The sequence below is a fragment of the Carettochelys insculpta genome, chromosome 1 (genome assembly GCF_033958435.1).
Source record: "Carettochelys insculpta isolate YL-2023 chromosome 1, ASM3395843v1, whole genome shotgun sequence".
NCBI classification, from domain to species: domain Eukaryota; kingdom Metazoa; phylum Chordata; order Testudines; family Carettochelyidae; genus Carettochelys; species Carettochelys insculpta.
The window spans coordinates 60,554,033-60,573,102 of record NC_134137.1 but is presented as its reverse complement, the minus strand read 5'-3'; the positions used below and the strand labels follow the sequence as shown (position 1 = coordinate 60,573,102).

General features: G+C 42.4%; 2 protein-coding genes across 5 annotated transcripts in view; one reads left to right on the top strand and one right to left on the bottom strand.

Annotated features, from left to right (window-relative positions):
* The window catches only part of DHRS12 (dehydrogenase/reductase 12), a 51,445-nt gene that overhangs the window by 21,420 nt on the left and 10,955 nt on the right, over positions 1–19,070 (bottom strand). For all 4 annotated transcript variants that reach the window (XM_074987408.1, XM_074987426.1, XM_074987435.1 and 1 more), the window contains exons 4-5: positions 16,714–16,806; positions 14,366–14,447 (exon numbers count right to left, since the gene is read on the bottom strand). In XM_074987408.1, the coding sequence (XP_074843509.1) occupies positions 14,366–14,447; positions 16,714–16,806 (175 nt within the window). The remainder of the gene's footprint in view (positions 1–14,365; positions 14,448–16,713; positions 16,807–19,070) is intronic.
* Positions 1–19,070, top strand: part of WDFY2 (WD repeat and FYVE domain containing 2) — a 149,778-nt gene that overhangs the window by 125,041 nt on the left and 5,667 nt on the right. The gene's annotated exons all lie outside the window — the stretch shown is intronic.

Below are 19,070 nucleotides of genomic sequence, written 5' to 3'. Positions count from 1 at the left end.
TGAGCCATTAAATGCAGCTCCTCCTCAGAGCCACGTGCCAGGAGTGCTGTCCGCCGCTCTGCGCACACATCCCAGCACTCGGTGGGAGAAGTGCATGACGGCAGTAGCAGTGGCTCTGGTGAGTCGCCAGCATTAAATTAGAGTAGGGGAGCAGGGCTGGGGGTGCCTGGCTCTAGGAGATGGGGAGGGCATCGTGTTAGAGTGCGGGGGCAGGTGTGTGGGTGCCTGGCTCTGAGAGAGGGCACTGTGTCAGAGTAGGGGGCTGGGGGTGCCTGGCTCTGGTGGGGAAGGGATTGAGTTAGAGCAGAGGACTGGTGATGCCTAGCTCTGGGGGAGCAGGGAGGAGAACACTGAGCCATGTATTATAATCTTCTCTCTATCTGTGGTTCTTTGCCCCTAACTGGTTGGCCACCCTTGGCCTCATGCTTCAGAGCAGAAATTTCAAACTTGGCAGTGACTGGCCTGCATGCTGAGGCTGCACCTTTGGCCACTGCCGTGAAAACCTGCCCAAATTTGGACAAGTTAAAGTTTTGGAGGGTGGGGACTGGGGGTTGGGGAGAGGGAAGGAAAAAGGGCTAGCAGCCACTTTGCAAATGCTCAGAGGAAACTTGCCGGACTCCAATATTCCCTCTTCAGTGAGCAGCATGCCCCAGCCTGTCTCTGAGGTCTTTCCCCACAGTTGCAGCTCTGGGCTGCTGTAGGCCACATCAGAACCAGGGACCTAAACTGAGACTATGTCTGTATGAGACATCGAAGTCAACTGCAGATATGCAATTTTAGCTACGCCAACACATCTGCGCTCGGTTAACTTGTCTGCATTTCCAGGTGAAGGTTGACTGTAACCCCTGGGGGCTCGATTTTGTGTGTCCAGACTAGAGGAGCAAAACCGAACCCCCAGAAGATCATCTCCAAAGGAGATGATCTTCTGCAGCAGTGTAGATAAGCCCTGAGAGTAGGGAGCCTGTCTTGCCTGGGCGCTCAGTGCTCCGAACTGCTGATGCCCAGGCAGTGAAAAGACAGGTGCCTGATTCCAGCAGAGAGAGAGGAAAAGCGATGGCTTGGAGGAAGAGGAAAGGCAAAAGAATTAAACTGTGTCTAGGATCTAGGCCATAAGCAACTATAGGACTGCGAGTTCTGGCAAGGGAGAAGGAAGACAGACTGGCTGGGCAAGGAGACTGGGAGCTGAGGAGTTGTGGGGAAGAGGGAGGGAGAGAGATCTGATGAGGAGTGAGAGGTGCAGGGAGAGAACTGGTACTGCCAAGGGCAAAGTGTCTGAGAAGGAACTGTGGACTTGGGAGGAGGGATCCCCTAAGACAAGAATCAGGAGAGACTGCATGAGGAGCCTAGTGCTGACGACTGGGAATTGGGGGGAGGGAGGGCACCACAGGTTCGGGGTTGTTCAGGCAAGGAGAATGAGATGAAGACCATGGAGACTGGGACCAGGAGCAGGCCAGGCTACTTTGCTTGCCAGGGCAGTAATGTTTTTGGCACCCCCAGCCAAACAGGCAGGCCAAAAATGCTGGCCAAAATGAAAAAATAAATATAATAAAAACAGAAGACACACCAGCATCACATCAGTTCACAGCGGTCCTGCTCACTTGCTCCTACAACCACCCCAGAAGGATGGCAAAGATGAGGAGAATGACACAGGGACAAGGAACAAGGGACACAGACCATTAGGAGGCAACTAGGCAGAAGAGTTGGTGCTCACTGGAGCACATGCCCTCCAGAGCCTGGAATGGCACCCAAGATTCCCAACTCTCATTGTTCCTCTGCTGTCAGCAACCACTGTGAAACCCCCTAACAAAATGTCTCATCCCCCTCTTCAGCTGGAGGACAACTTACTGCTGCTACCATGCTCAAGTGACAGAGTTTGAGAGGTGAATTAAAAGCTTTTAACTGGATGAACCAGGCTATGATGCAACATGGAGTTTGTTTCAGGTTTTGTCTTTTTTATAAATATATATAGATATAGATACAAATAAAAAGATGGAAACTGCACAAAAATAGTTTGAACAAATACTTGGTTGCAAAGATATCCATTCAAAAGTCAGATTACTTCCAACCTTAATTTATCCACCTTGTACGTCAGCATTATACACAGAATCATGCGCTATTTTCTCCCCCGAGGACCCTTGCCTCATTCATTATATAGGGCTAGATCTGCTCTTGGTCTCACTTGCACCTGTGTAGTGAAGGAATCTTCTAGCGTAGCACCCACGTCCTGTTTGTTGCAGAAGCTAGAAGGTGTGTGATGAGTGAGGCAAGAAGAGATAGGAGATCTCTGGTTTAGGCAGCTGAATGTGCCTTGGAGCACTGGATTCTATCTGTCTCTCAGACTTCCTTTTTGATGTTAAGTACCTCACTTCAACCATACTTTTCGTAGATGGGTATTAATTATGCGTTCTCCATTTTCTGGGTACCTAACTTGAGCTCCTGACATCTAAAGTGCAGAAGCGCTGTGCATTCAAGTCTCGGGAGCTGGGCTTTGACTATATACAGTGCTATATAATACTACTACTTTGAAGAATCACGTCTTAGGCATCTCAGACTGGGTACCTAAAATTAGTAGACACTTCTTGACCTCATAATCTCTCTCTCTCATTTCTCAGTTCTCCACTCATAAAATGGGGATAATAACCCTGCACCTCACAGAAGTTTTGTGAAAATAAAACAAGTCAAGTTCTTGTCAAGTACTCAGATACTGAAGTGTCAGAGAAAAAAAAACTATGAGTAACCTCAAATATGATGAATTTGATGAAGTGACCTTACCCACAAAAGCTAATACATAAAAATGTTAGTATTTAAGGTGCTACAGGACTGCTTGGTGTTTGTTTTGTTTTTGTGTATGAAGCTATAGACTACCACAACTACCTCTCAGAAACTATGAGGAATCTAATAACCCTGTCTTCAGAGCAGGGTTTGAACAGCATGAAGTAAATAAGGGAAGGGGAAAACATTGAATAATGAAGATGAAACAAGTGACAGACAGCTGTTCATTAAGTGAGCATCCTCCATTCCATGCACAGAATGAGGCAGGGGGCCACTTGAAAAAATAGTGTGTGATATCACAAAGAGGGTAACATATACACATATACACAAATTGGCTGACTTAAGACTGCACAAATCACCTTCCTTCTAAGCCTTTCCAATGTCTGAGTGCTTTACTGTGCAACTTTAACGTTCTTTTAACCTAGCTTCTTTGTATGTAATACAAATGTATATTACATCTGTTCCTTGGCCTTCAAACCCAGTCTAGTTAAAACAAATTAGTTACTTTAGTTTGCTAGACTCAGACATAACTTAGCACATTTGAACTACATCAAGATCTGGACAGTTCACTGCATTAGATATTAAACTATTTAAAAAAACACGCTTTAAATTGTTTATTCCCCAAAAAGAAAATGTTACAACACTATAGCTACTGTCTGCTTAGTCTCTACTTAGTCATTTAACCCAAATAAAATCCTGTACCCCACCAGGGCTTTTAATGGCAAACCTGGTCTGTGATTTACTAGTTACAACACTGCCAGAACAGCTGTTGCCACCGGCCCTTGTTCTCTGTTCTTTGAAAATAAAATAACTTTCACATAAATTAGTGAGGCCCCATTTTTCACTGTTTATATAGACTTAAACATGCTTCCTTGCAACTCAGAATGATCACAACACTTCAGTGGATGCAAGGTTACAATACAGCACACGGATCAACATGTTACAGAATTTTAAAGTGTTACACTCCTCTTGAGCAAACTGCTCCTGGCCCTTACTCATCCATAGCAATCCAGAGCTAATTTTCCCTTTATTCACTTGGACAACCGTAAATAATTAGAGCACAAAAATGATATCAAAATGGATACACCGTGAATGAGTTAGCAGTCTGTCTGGAGCACAAGCAGAAGCTGTGCTCAATAATGAAAAATGTCAGTCTCCTTTGTCACTAAAACAGTCTCTCACTGAGAGGGGCTGCAAGATTGAAAAAGAACAGCAAAGCACATCTCTTGATTGTCAGTGGTTGTGCCTAATATGTTAAGGAGAGATGTAACAGACCCACAATCCCAGTTTAAATTTTCATTTTGAGAAGGAATCTTCAAATCGAAAGAATATAACTTTTAGGTAAACTGGCTTCTCTCTTAAAATCCTGAGATAGCACACCTGCGAGTCAAAATTTAACTTTCTTGTCTCTAGGGTCAATATGCATTATAAAAAGATTATAGATTTTTGATTACAAGTTCTGAAGAGATGGGAAGACGATGAGGAATGTTGTTCGTCATTTAAGACCTTTAGTCCAATGAGTGTTCCTTTAGCCTTGTGAAAGAAAAATTCTGAGGACTACAGCGACTGATTGTGACAAAGGACTGACTCATTTTAATAAAGCACTCAAACCCTTATTTCACTTCTTCCACTTTAATAGGCATGTTAAACAAACAAAGCACCAAAAAAGTAGAGATCAGAGTCCCCAAAAACTGAAATTCAGACTTACTGTTCCCTGTATCTGCTTGGTTAACGCGAGTTGTTCAATGTACTGACATATTTCTTTTTAAAAAGCAACACAGTGATCTAAATATTTCTTTGGGAAAAATCCACTAGTTTTGTCTCTGTAAACTGAGCTCTCACAATAGTTAGTGGTACACAGTATGGTGCTATTTCAACCTTTTCAAAAAGTAGACAGATGAGCACAGCTCAGGTCTGGAAACCATTTAGCAATGTTTCCCATGAGAAGCTGGATAAAATAGGTTAAAGGTCTGTGAGTTACACACCGCCACTCCAGAATAGCTGTTGTGTCAGTTAAAACAGAATGTATTTTACTTTTTAAAACACACAATTTATTTTAAACAACACATAACATATACAACCACCAGACACTCCCTAGTGGTATGTTCCATAATTACCCCAATTACTCTGAGATCCTCTCATCAATTTATGTAATTTGACATTATGCTCTAATTAGCATCTCTCCCATTTTGATAATTCCACATAGTAAACATACAGCAGTAAAACTATAGGTCACAAAGCTCAGTATTTTGGGATCATTGTGAGACTGTCATAATGCTAGCATTCTAAAATCAGGATTACTTGTTTCCATAAGGAAATAGGAAGGAAGATCAGTGTGGATGGTATTGAACTAGAAAATGTAGAGAAGTTCACATATCTGGGGAGCAACATAACGTATGGTCTAGACTGTAAGAAGGAAATAGGGACTAGAATAGAGAAAGCAAGAGCGAGTTTGAAGGCAATGGATGAGATCTGGAAAAGCAAAGCAATTGGCTTAAGAACGAAGCTGGGCATCTTGAAAACTGTGTGTATTCAGCAGCATGTTGTACGGACGTGCGACATGGGTGATAACGAAAGATTCGAAAAGAAGAATATTGGCGTTCAAAAGGAGTTGTTATAGAAAGATTCTGAGAATAGGATGGATGCAGAAGATCACCAATGAGGAATTATATAGGCAGATACAGCCAAAAGAGAACCTGCTGCAGAAGGTTATAAAACGGAAGTTACAACTATTTGGACATATTTGCAGAATGAATGACAAACAAAAAAATTAAGACCCTGGTATTCGGCATAATGGATGGTTCGAATAGGAGAGGCAGACTCCACAGAGAATGGGTAGATGCTGTGGTAGATTGGTGTGGAGCTAGTCTACAGAAACTAAGCCACTCTGCACTAGATAGGGAAAGATGGAAGGAAATAGTGAGAGAGGCATCAGACCAACAGGCGCTGAGCCCATGGTTATTGATGATGATGATACGAAATGTCAATATCCTAGATGATGTTAGCTCAAAAATCTCAATTATAATTTTTAAATCCAGTTATTTTTCTATTCACCTACCACAAATCATAGAATACTGGAACTGGAAGGGACCTTAAGAGGTCATTGAGTCCAGTCCCCTGCCCTCATGGCAGGACCTGGCACCATCTCTAGATCATTTCTGATATATGTTTATTAAACCCACTCTTAAATATTGCAATGATGGAGGTTCCACAACCACCCTAGGCAACTCATGCCAGTGTTTAACCACTCTGACATTTAGGAAGTTTTTCCTAATAGCCAACCAAAACATCTCTTGCAGCAATTTAAGCCCATTGTTTCTTGTCCTATCCTCAGAGGCCAAGGAGAACAATTTTTCTCCCTCCTCCTTTTGACACTCTTTTAGATAAGTGAAATAACAAGCTGAATGGATGCCGATGAAAGGACAGTACTGCCGAAAAGCTATTTTATAAATTATTACATAAATTTTCAATCACAGTGGATCACACTAGTTCTACAGCCATACACTGTCAGCAACCAAAATAGCAGGAAGAGGCATTTTTTTCAATTCAGGAAAACACTCAATTACATCGCCACAATGCATGTGAATATGAGATAGTCCTTAAGAAATAATGTCAAACCATACTTTCTATAACCCTTATTTTAAGAACAGCACACACACAATGATTTGTAATGCAATACATGCTTACTGCAGGACTTTCACACACTTTTTACATATTCTATTTCATCACATTTTACATGTATGTCTGTATCACTGTCTTCCTGACTTTCACTCCCAAACCTTCTCTCTCTCTCTCTAGCGGATGGTAGTGGGAGTTATCCAATGTGTCAAGATAACATATCGTTTGCTATTTAGATACGAGTTGTTCATTTTTGGGCTTTTAGACATTCACAGTTGATCGAAAATAATCAGGAGGGGGTTTTTTACTTTACAATTACAGCATCAGGGGCCACAAGAAGTCCTTAAAGAGCCACATGTGGCTGTGGAGCCGCAGGTTGCAGACCCCTGCACTTGTGGGAAAGCAGTTCCCAAGCAGTGTCTTAGAAGTCTATATTAGGACACTCATCCTTGCTACACAAGGCTACAAAAATATATCCTGAACTAGACCATAGATCTGCCCAAATGCCAACTGAAGGCTAATGCCAAGAATGCCTTCAAGGAAACATTTCAATATGCTATTGTTAAAACAACCAGATTTTACATACTTAAGGTTTGAAATCACAAGGATATGACATGCAACACTGTACATGAGAACACAGAATCACAGAATCGTAGAATGCTAGGACTGGAAGGGACCTTGAGAGGTCATCGTGTCCAGCCGCTGGCCCTCATGGCAGGACCAAGTACTGTCTAGACCAGCCCTGATAGACACTTATCTAACCTGTTCTTAAATATCTCCAGAAATGGAGACTCTACAACCTCCCTAGGCAACATGCTTTCTTACCTGTTGTACTGCATTTGTCTAGAATGACCCAAAAATCTTAGGTTTCATAATGGATATATAAAGTAAATTAGGGCTTGTGCAAGAGGTAAAGAGTAAAGCTGCTGCCTGTTCATAACTTTAAATTAATTGATGATGCAATCAGTGCAGACCACAGTGTCCAGGGAGCATGCGGGAATAGTTTTCTCTTGATGTTCTATTTGGCAATTAGAGGCAAATTGCTGGTGAAGTTTTTAATCCTGTAACATTCAGACAATGGCAGGCAGCCAACACCACACTCAGCATTGTTTTTCCCATCTGCCCTGCTTTGCAGCATAAATGGCAACACTTATTACAACTGTGGAAAAAAAGAGCAGGAACAAAAATATATCTTTGATTATACAGGTGTCAGTGGTTCATTCATCTGGTAAATTCATTGTTAAAAAAATAAATGGGCTTGTTTTTGGCACAACCAAGTGGTTTTAAATGGAGTGTACTGAAGATTTTCTGTGAATGGTTTATGTTTTCTGAGGCCTCTTGTTTATTCAGTCTCCTCTGAGGAGACACCACAGGCCAGCTCTTTCCCGGGGGAAATCAGAATTCCAGATTTAAGTACACTATTCTTTGAGGGCCCAATCGATTCACCCAGCACAAGAAAGACGAGTGGATGTATATGAAAGTCAAGACACAGGTCTGTATTTACTTTACTCCACAAAGCTGCACTCGCTAAGGGCTTCCTCAGCCCTGGCATGTAGAAAGGTGATGCAGCCAATGGCTTTGCAGTTCTATGGATTATTAATAACGACCCTCCAATGTAAGACTTGAACTGTAGAGCTCAAAGCCCTTTATAAAAGCAGGCCAGTATTTCCATTCTGCAGGCATGGAAATGGAGGCGCAAAGAAAGGAAATGCCTTGCCCAATGTCACCCAGCAGGTGGGATCACCCAATTCCCCATAGTCTAGTGCAGGAGTTCTCAAACTTCATCATATTGTGACCCCGCCCTCCTCCCCTCCAACAACAAACATGACTACACCACTCAAGGGGGGCACTGAAGCATAAGCCTGCCCAAGCCCCTCCAACCCATGTAGGGGGCCAAAGCGCAAGGGCTTCAGCCACACACAGGGGGCCAGTAACCTGAGCCCCATCACCCACGGCTGAAGACTTGAGATTTTAATTCAGCCACAGGTGCTGAAGCTCCAACTCTGTCCCTGGCCCCACGAAGTCTAAGTCAGCCCGAGTGAAGAGATGTGACATGTAAAAATGAAACAAGATTCTCCCTGTTCCTCTACTTTACACCTCTTGTTTCAACAGCAAAAAAGAAAAAAAAATAAAAGGTCTTTTATGTACCAACAAGCAAACAGTGCCTACTCCCCCATCCATCCACCTCCACTGGCAGTTTTTCCCCGCGGTTTGAATACTGTTACCTGGGATAATCACCTTGCACCGGCTGGCTTCAAAACGGCAAATGCTGGCTAGGGAGTCAGTATGACATCACATGAAATCACTGCTTATCAGGGCAGCAGCTTCTTGGTAAAACAGCCTCACTATTAAGTATGAGTCCAACCTCTAGGATGAGGTCGAAGCTTAGCCACATCTAAGACCAAGCACAAAAGCAACAACAGTTCTGCACGTACACATACTGCCAAAGAAAAAAATCACTCTGAACTGCCACCAAACCACTACATGATCTCATCCTAGCTATGTGACTTCTTAATTGCTGCATTCAATTTAAACATTTGTGTACAAGTACGGTTTCTGTACTGCAATAGCTGCACAGCAATCGCTATAGATAGAAGACTAATCAATTATTTTACTTCAGCAGAGTGCCGGTAACTAGAGCACTAGGTCTTTGTGCTGTAGCTTGGTAACAGGTGGGGGGGCGGTGAGGCAGTCAGAGCAGTAACAGCTATACAAGTACAATCAATCACGCAGCATTCATTTCTTTCCTATGATGCTAGTGCCCGGAGTTCCTTTGTACAGTAAGCCCTCAAGTTACATGAGGGTTGCATTCTTGCAACCCCAGTGTAACTAATTTTTGCTCAAGTCAGGGGTGGGGGCAGGGAGGGAAGAGGGAACCAGGTTGCCCTCCAGTTCCCAGCTCCCAAGTGTTTGCTGGAGCCAGGAAACAGATCAGCCCACCAGGGCTGGTCAGGTTCCTGGCTCCCAGACTGGTGGGAAGCTGTGAACCAGGGGTCAGCCTGGTTCCCCTCTCCCCGCCACTTGTGGGACCCAGGAAACTGGCCAGCCCTGACAGCTGCACTGCTGGGGGAAGAGAGGGGCAAGGGGCTTTTAGCATGCCTAGTTGCAAGCAGCTGGGCAAGCTAAAAGTCTTCCCTCCTCTTTTCCCCACACGGCTGGGGAAAAGAGGGGGGAAGGGGCCACAGAGCAGCTTCAATTTGCACGTAACTCACATTAAAGTGAGTTATGCGCAACTTGAAGCCGCGTATTTTGAGGCTTTACTGTGTTAAATGAACATACAGACACTGTGGTCTGCACTGATTGCATCATCAATTAATTTAAAGTTATGAACAGGCAGCAGCTTTACTCTTTACCTCTTGCACAAGCCCTAATTTACTTTATATATCCATTATGAAACCTAAGATTTTTGGGACATTCTAGACAAATGCAGTACAACAGGTAAGAAAGCATGTTGCCTAGGAAGGTTGTAGAATCTCCGTTTCTCGAGATATTTAAGAACAGGCTAGATAAGTGTCTATCAGGGCTGGTCTAGACAGTACTTGGTCCTGCCATGAGGGCCAGCGGCTGGACACGATGACCTCTCAAGGTCCCTTCCAGTCCTAGCATTCTACGATTCTGTGATTCTGTGTTCTCATGTACAGTGTTGCATGTCATATCCTTGTGATTTCAAACCTTAAGTATGTAAAATCTGGTTGTTTTAACAATAGCATATTAAAATGTTTCCTTGAAGGCATTCTTGGCATTAGCTTTCAGTTGGCATTTGGGCAGATCTATGGTCTAGTTCAGGATATATTTTTGTAGCCTTGTGTAGCAAGGATGAGTGTCCTAATACAGACTTCTAAGACACTGCTTGGGAACTGCTTTCCCACAAGTGCAGGGGTCTGCAACCTGCGGCTCCACAGCCACATGTGGCTCTTTAAGGACTTCTTGTGGCCCCTGATGCTATAATTGTAAAGTAAAAAACCCCCTCCTGATTATTTTCGATCAACTGTGAATGTCTAAAAGCCCAAAAATGAACAACTCGTATCTAAATAGCAAATGATATGTTATCTTGACACATTGGATAACTCCCACTACCATCCGCTAGAGAGAGAGAGAAGGTTTGGGAGTGAAAGTCAGGAAGACAGTGATACAGACATACATGTAAAATGTGATGAAATAGAATATGTAAAAAGTGTGTGAAAGTCCTGCAGTAAGCATGTATTGCATTACAAATCATTGTGTGTGTGCTGTTCTTAAAATAAGGGTTATAGAAAGTATGGTTTGACATTATTTCTTAAGGACTATCTCATATTCACATGCATTGTGGCGATGTAATTGAGTGTTTTCCTGAATTGAAAAAAATGCCTCTTCCTGCTATTTTGGTTGCTGACAGTGTATGGCTGTAGAACTAGTGTGATCCAGTGTGATTGAAAATTTATGTAATAATTTATAAAATAGCTTTTTGGCAATACTGTCCTTTCATCGGCATCCATTCAGCTTGTTATTTCACTTATCTAAAAGAGTGTCAAAAGGAGGAGGGAGAAAAACTGTTCTCCTTGGCCTCTGAGGATAGGACAAGAAACAATGGGCTTAAATGGCTGCAACAGATGTTTTGGTTGGCTATTAGGAAAAACTTCCTAAATGTCAGAGTGGTTAAACACTGGCATGAGTTGCCTAGGGTGGCTGTGGAACCTCCATCATTGCAATATTTAAGAGTGGGTTTAATAAACATTTATCAGAAATGATCTAGAGATGGTGCCAGGTCCTGCCATGAGGGCAGGGGACTGGACTCAATGACCTCTTAAGGTCCCTTCCAGTTCCAGTATTCTATGATTTGTGGTAGGTGAATAGAAAATAACTTGATTTAAAAATTATAATTGAGATTTTTGAGCTAACATCATCTAGGATATTGACATTTCGTATCATCATCATCAATAACCATGGGCTCAGCGCCTGTTGGTCTGATGCCTCTCTCACTATTTCCTTCCATCTTTCCCTATCCAGTGCAGAGTGGCTTAGTTTCTGTAGACTAGCTCCACACCAACCTACTACAGCATCTACCCACTCTCTGTGGGGTCTGCCTCTCCTATTTGAACCATCCATTATGCCGAATATCAAGGTCTTGATTTTTCGTTCGTCATTCATTCTGCAAATATGTCCAAATAGTTGTAGCTTCCGTTTACTTTACTTTATAAATCCATTATGAAACCCAAGATACAGAGACATAAGCCCAGCTCACAATCAACAGTTTTAGCCTTGAAAGGTTAAAAAAGCCATCAAAACACAAAATCCAATTGTGTACATGCATGCCCTCTGTCTATCCACACCCCCGCCCCCATGTCTCTTCGCCCTGCCAGCTTTCACTCATGTGGAAAAGTACAGCCAATTCGAGAAACTCATACACAAGAGCAGCTCTTACTTAACAACAGTATCAACTACAAGATTACTTCTAACCCCTAAGTCTTTGCAGTGATGATCATTTTATGTTTGTTCTGTAACCTCCATGAACAATTTATAGAAATCAAGAGATAGCAGGACTACTCTATGATCTTCAACAGGAGAAGTCTGGCAAGCCAAACAGTCACAAGCTGGATTATGTAATGTGCAGGCATGACACCATCTGGCAAAGCCAGACTTCGAACATCCCGGTGTCCCACATAAGAAAACTGGCTTATTTTAATAAACTTCTGACTATCACTGCAAAGAAACTTTAGATAAATACATGATGGGGACTTCTCTGTTCTCTTAAGGATCAATTTCAGTGACCTGGTGCTCCTTACTAACAAACAGTAAGTCTTTTGCTTCACACAGCTGCTGTGCCTTAATATTTCCTCACAAAGCAGAACAGATTACGTGAAGTAAAATTAAAGACTTAATTCTTAACAATTTGGTGAGAAGAATTCAATGGAATAGAGAGTGAGAAAAAGAATGCAGGGCAGAAACTTTTCTTTCTACAGTAGTGTGTGTGCGTATATGCACACACCCCCTTGAGGCCCTCTTTTTTAATTAGAATTTTTTTAAAAATAGTATATTTTATGCAACACGTCCCAGGACACTAAAAAAATAAGTCAAGAGGAAATGTCTCCAACCTGGATTTAAAGACGTCACGATGTTTTAAACCCCAAGGCAGACAATGTCACAACTAATGTACACGTTATCTAGATATCAGATCCTCTCATGCTGACTGGGCTCAAAAATGCTGCAAAGTTTATAAATCCTGTCATGTCACACAAAGCCTTGCACAATTACACAGGTATTATCAGTAGACCGCTTCATTAGACCTGACCTAAGAGGGGAGATGAAATAAGGCAGAATCAGGTCACTAAAGGAAGACGGATGAAATGCTTTGCAAGTAAGGATAGATTTTAAACACTATTAATTCCTAAAAGAATGAATGCATGGTTCCAATTTCCACAAAATACAGGCAATTCAGAGTTATTGTTCCCTAACACACCATAATTCACAGCCACTTGGACATACATGCAGTTGTATTCTGCACTATATATGTTAACTAGAACCTATGTAGTGTGGTTGACTTACAGTTTGCAGTTTACCCTACTTGGGTGTGATCCAAATCTATACTAGTTGAGGCACTAATATGTTTTATGGCAAATAGTCTGTTGTTTAAAAAGTAATTTCACATCCAAACAGCAGTGTTTCAGTGTGTTTGTGTTTGGAGTCAGTGCATCTTGGTTCATTATGGAACTGTTTGAAAAAGTGCAAGGGTTTGAAATGACAGGTTGCAACTCCCTCGTACAGCACCCTCGGGACATGACCAGTCCCGAATGAGGGAATTTACCAGATGAAGGGAGGTCTCCCTGCCTGCCCCCAACGTGCTGCTCCTCATTGCAGGCAGCTATGTGCCCCACTGGCCCCCTCTGCATTCACACCTCCCCCCACCCACCTTGAGCCCCTGCTGCCCCCTTACTTCAAGCCTGGCCTGTGCTAGCCCCAATCCCTGATGCGGCCAGTCTGCCAGCATGACTCCAGCACCGTCACACCAAGCCAGAACATCCTCAAGGCCAAGGGTCCTACCAGACCAGAGACTGACAGTTTTGGGAGGTGGATCTGGTAGTTTAATTGCAATACAGTTTCTTCAGAAATGTGAGAAGTCTTTTACAGATATCCTGTGCATCAGTGATGACTACTTTCTTCATTTAAAGTCTGACATTTTTCTGACCTATAGCATGCTTACACAGACATCTTCTGCCCCTTACCATCAGTGCCACTTTCCCTTCCACCATCCCCCCTTTTTCTCCACTCTCCACTTTGCTGTAACACATTAAACACCACCTGGAACTCTCAGATCCTTTGTCAAGCATTACCCACTCACTCCTGCCCCTGTATTACATCCCATCTCTCCAGCCTTTACAAGGTCATGTGAATGGTTCATTCAGCTCTGTATCACTGAGCTCTTGATGTCAACTGGTGCATTTTGGTGCTACCACAATGGCAATAGGCCATCTTTAAAAAAATAAAAATCACACACTTGAATGTTGTAAGAACCATCTGTACTCCCAAAGCAGCTGCAAAAAAGGCACTACACAGAGTATCATTAATAGGTCTGTCCGAAAACTGTCCACTGAAATTTCAAAATTATTGAACGAGCTTCATTTGCTACTTCCTGTTCTCAGCCATCTGAGCCATGGATAAATAATGGGGTCAATAAAAGACTATCTTGCATACTGGAGTTACCTTCTATACTATATAGGGTAACCCTACAGACATAGATACAATTAAACTGTCATAGGATTAAACTATATATATGACAGTTTAATCGTATCTATGTCTATAGGGTTACCCTATATAGTATAGAAGGTAACTCCAGTATGCAAGATAGTCTTTTATTGACCCTGTATAAAAAGACAGTTTAATCCTCCTACTCTCTCAATGCAAGAAGATATCCTGCACAACTACGTGAGGCTATACCTTTGAACAAAAAACAGATATACAGGAGTAACTCAAACTGTTATCTGAAGACTGCTGTACTCACCTAAGGTATTTGTAGCAAAGTTCTTCTCAAGTCCATCCTCTGTTAGTTCTCTTTTGTTTACCATGCATCCTGCATTGTTGATCTGTAAGACACTGCTCATTAATAACCAGCAAGCAATCTTCCTGCCCCCACCACCAAAGACAATCATGTTTTTAGTTTGATCTCTGAATAACACATTACTGAAATCTAGCTGATAAAAATTAACTGAAGAAACAAGATTATAAGAGCCATGGGATATCATGGTGGCTTACTGCTGTTGGTTTTTGGTCCTTTTGCATACAACAAAGCAATGTGTGATTTGCAGAGCATAACTTTTACAATAAAAAAACATGTATGGTAGTTTAGCAGTTTCATCTTAAAGATCCCAGTGGTTCCACATCATCACAGCCATGCATTTATATATTCTCAGTTTGATTTTCCTGCACCAGTGAAAAGTCACTAACATTTTACCATGTTTTGGTTAAAAACTGACGTGTGTTTTCTCTCTCTGTTTTTTCCCATGCCACCCCTTACTGCTTATATCAGAGGTGGGCAATAATTTTTGAGTGGGGGAAGGGGCACTCCAAGATTTTGGTAAGTGCTCTAGGATTGCACTTTTGTATGGAGGAGGTGCGGGATCTGGGATGGAGGTTGGGTGCAGAAGAAAAATCAACATAGGCAACTAGGGTTCAGGACAAGGTGTGGGGTCTAAGAGGGAGTATAGCTGAAGGAGAGAGTTGTGAGTAGGGGTGGAGAGGTGGGCGTGCAGGTAATTGGCGTACAGGGTCTGGGAGGATCTATGGGCACAGGAGAGGATTCTGACCTGGCGGAGGGGTGTAGAAACAGGTGCAGGATCTGAGAGTGCATTGGAGTGCTGTGCTAGAAGCAGGTTCTGGAGGGGAGGTGTTTACCGAAGCACCTCCTGGCCAGCAGCACCCTCAGGCTATGTCTACATTAGAAACATCTGTCCACAGAAGTTACAGTCAACAGGGAAATCTCAACAGTACTCTGTCCACAGATTGCACCTACGCAGAACTTGCTCTGTTGACAGAGAACTGCCAGACCACGCTGCCCTCTGGTGCCAGAAAGCAGAATGGCAGCTCTGCAAAGAGGCTGCCCCCAAAAGTCCTCTCTGTCGACAGAAGTGGCTACACTACACTTCTGTTGACAGTGCTCTGCTGACAGCTTGTTGTGCCTCAAAATTTTTGAGGGGTAACACTGTTGAGACAAATGCAGACTTCTGGCAGGAATCTGAGAAGTGTGAAGATGCTCCCCTGAGTTATGTCGACAGAAGGCCCCTTCTGTCAACAAAACTCTCTAGTGTAGACACAGCTTCAGACAAGCTTGCCTGCCTGCCAGGAGCCCTAGACCCCTGGCTGTTCCATGTAACTCTCTACTGTGGAGGAGGGCTTCCTGTGCGGCCTCAGCCCTGAGCAAAATCTCTCAGCTCATATTGGCTAGTAACTGGCTAACGGGAGCTGAGAAACTGTGCTGCTCTGCCCTGGAAACTGGCCACTGGGAGCTCAGAGATTTTACCGGGGCTGGGGACAATGTGTGAAACTGGCCTGTGAGAGCTAAAAGATTTTGGTAGGAATTTGCGGGGGCGGGGGGGGGCAGCACCTCAAACTTTCCCACCTCCATAGCCACAGGGCCAGTCACAGGCTGGACTTTGCCTACCCATGGCTTACATCTTCGCCCTCTTTGCGCCAAACTGAGAAGTAAGGAAAAGGATGAGCAAGAGAAACAGCTAACAAGAGGGCATAAAAAAGGTATCAAGTTAGGGGCACTACCCACTTAGCCTTGGACTCTGCCTTCACCTTTCACACAAGCACACACTACCTTCCAGGCCTTTGGCAGGTAAATTGCACTAACATAGGCCCTGATTATGTAACTGCATCTATTTGGATAGACCCACATATCCATGTAAAGTTCTACTTAAGTCAACAGGGTTCTGTGCTTGGAGCCATCTATGTGGATGCTAAAGCAAAACTAAGGCTTCAGACATCACCTCTGCATTTGATCTCTGTGCCACCAAAGCATCATACGGGACAGTGGGAGTAGAACAATAAGGAAATTCGTCAGGCAATTTCAAAGAAACTAAAGAGGAAACACAATGCAATGAAAGCAAAGAGGCATGCAGAAGCAAAGCTGTGCAGGGCCTTGAAGACTGCAATAAGGAGTTTTAACAGATCTCTCTTCTGTATCAAAGCTATGTATATGAAAAAGGCTAGACAAGCTCAGAGACATGAACCAAGAAGATTATTTTTTACAGAAGCATTATACACAAATTAATCCTGCAGAATTAGAGAGCTCAGACAACTAAATGAAGAGATACAGCTGAAAGAGAAATATTAACTTTGAGAACTTACCAACACATTTAACTTATGTTCAGTCTTGAATTTTTCAGCAAACTCCCAAATTCCCTTAGGATTAGACATATCCAGAATATGCAAAAAGATATTCTAAAAACAAAAAAGGAATTATATTACAACCAATATGAAATACGGTTATTTATGAAACCCAGTAAAAAAATCAATATGCTCTTGATTTTTATCTAAATGGCATTTACAACTAGCTCCTGAAGTTATCTGCAAAGGTCTATATGTCCATGACCTTGACAAAGCTGTCTGAAGTCACAATGCAGAGTCTGGTGTTTTAACGCTAGCTCGTAATCGATAAGGAGTCATAGTTCAAAAAATCCAATCCATATCAAGGGAAGGTCAAGATAGGTGCCTTAGTGACTACGGCCAGTAATAAAACAGAGCTTGCAAAATGGTGCACAAACTATGCATGTGGCAACTAGTGCTGCCAACTTGTTTTCATGAAGATCTCATGGTTGCATCTGATGAAGTTGCACCTCGAAAGCTTATGCTCCAAAATATCTGTTTGTCTATAAGGTGCCACAGGACATCTTGTTGTTCTTGAAGATACAGACTAAGATGGCTACCTCTCTGGTACCTGTTCTCTTTCAGATCTTGTGTGTCACCTAGAGCAAGGCACTTAACCTCTCTCTTACTCTTGACATCTTACAGAGGAAACAACTGAGACTTAACTAGGTCCCTCGCAGGGGAGTTGTGAGGCATACTTTTTTCATGTTAAGCGTACCATGAGATCTTTGGATGGCTGATGCCAAAGCTGGAAGATATAACACATTTTTTGTGAGAGCTGATTGGAATTCAGAGGCTTATGTAATTGGGTTTTGTTGACGAGATACGTTAAATTTGTGTTCCTGAAAACAAGTTGGCAGCACTAGTTGCCACATGCATAGTTTCTGCACCATTTTGCAAGCTCTGTTTTATGACTGGCAGTAGTCACTAAGGCACCTATCTTCGCCTTCCCTTGATATGGACTGAATTTTCTGAAGAAGTGGGTCTGTCCCACGAAAGCTCATCACCTAATCAATTATTTTGTTAGTCTTTAAAATGCTACTGGACTGCTTTTTTGTTATGCTAAAAGGAAGTTATTGTCCTATGGGGAGATCTTCCTCTCCCAACAGAGTATTTATAGGGAAGGATTTCCTTGTAGCCTCTTCATTAAACTGACTCTTTCCAACAGACTTTTATGTCTGATACAGTCGTATCTTCAGCTGCACAAATAACTGGTCCAACACTTGAGTTTTTGCTAATGCAAAGGAACGTTTCCTTTGTATAATGCTACCCAATGCAAACCTGACATTATCCTCAATGTGTTTGACACTTGTTTATTCATCTTCCTCCAACTCTTCCTCTTCATGTTTTGGATGCCAATTTGCAGACCCCCCATGTTTTAACCTCAAATGTAACATGAACACACATTGCATGGCTGCTTTATTCTTCAATGAAAAGAGAATTTATTGTTGTGTAGTCTCCAAAACTAAAAATGCAACACTTAGATAGCTTTATAAAGATTGTTACTCACCCATAGTTATATTTTTCTGAAGCTATCATTTCATTGGATTACTGCTCACCGACTGTCTTCTCAGAGTTGAGAAAGGTAATAATAGTTTCAGATACTACATATGTTCTCATGGTCTCTTCCTACTGTAACTATTAGGGTACCTTATCTTAAATACGTGTTCTTCGGCTATTTATCTGAGAGCAGTCAGCTTCTCTTCTATTCAGAAACTAGAATGTAACATTGTACAGAGGGACAAAGCTTGGGGCAGACTTGCCTGTGTCTCAAAATACCGACAGTTTCTGAGGACGAGGAGAGTTTCAGTTTCTCTCACACCATGGGAGCAGAGAACAAAAAGGCAGAACCCAAACAATATGATATTGTAAAGATATAAAATCAGTTGTATGATTCTAATATAAATTAAGGACTTTTTAGTAGATCTGAAACACCCCGATGAAGAGCAACATCTCTTTCTGATAAAAATGGAGTTCTTGACAAAAGGCAGGAAGATGTTGAAAACACCCTTGCAGAGGTGCTGAACAACTGGTGGTGCAACATTAATAGTAGTCACAAGAGTGAGTTGTACAATGGTAAAAACAAACAAGTGCGAAAAATAACAGTCAAGGAACCATGGGGATGGGGGAATGTATGAAAGGTACAGAAGATGGAAAAATCTGAAAACGCATGAGAAGAAACTGGAATCAACTTTGGGGGGAGGGGGTTGTTGGGAAGAGAGTGGACTGAATGTCCATCTGACCAATCTGCATGAGCTTGACACACATTAACTGTAAAAAGCCTTGGTCATATAGGAAACTGTAGGAAGTTACATATTAAAAATAAACAATATCCAGCC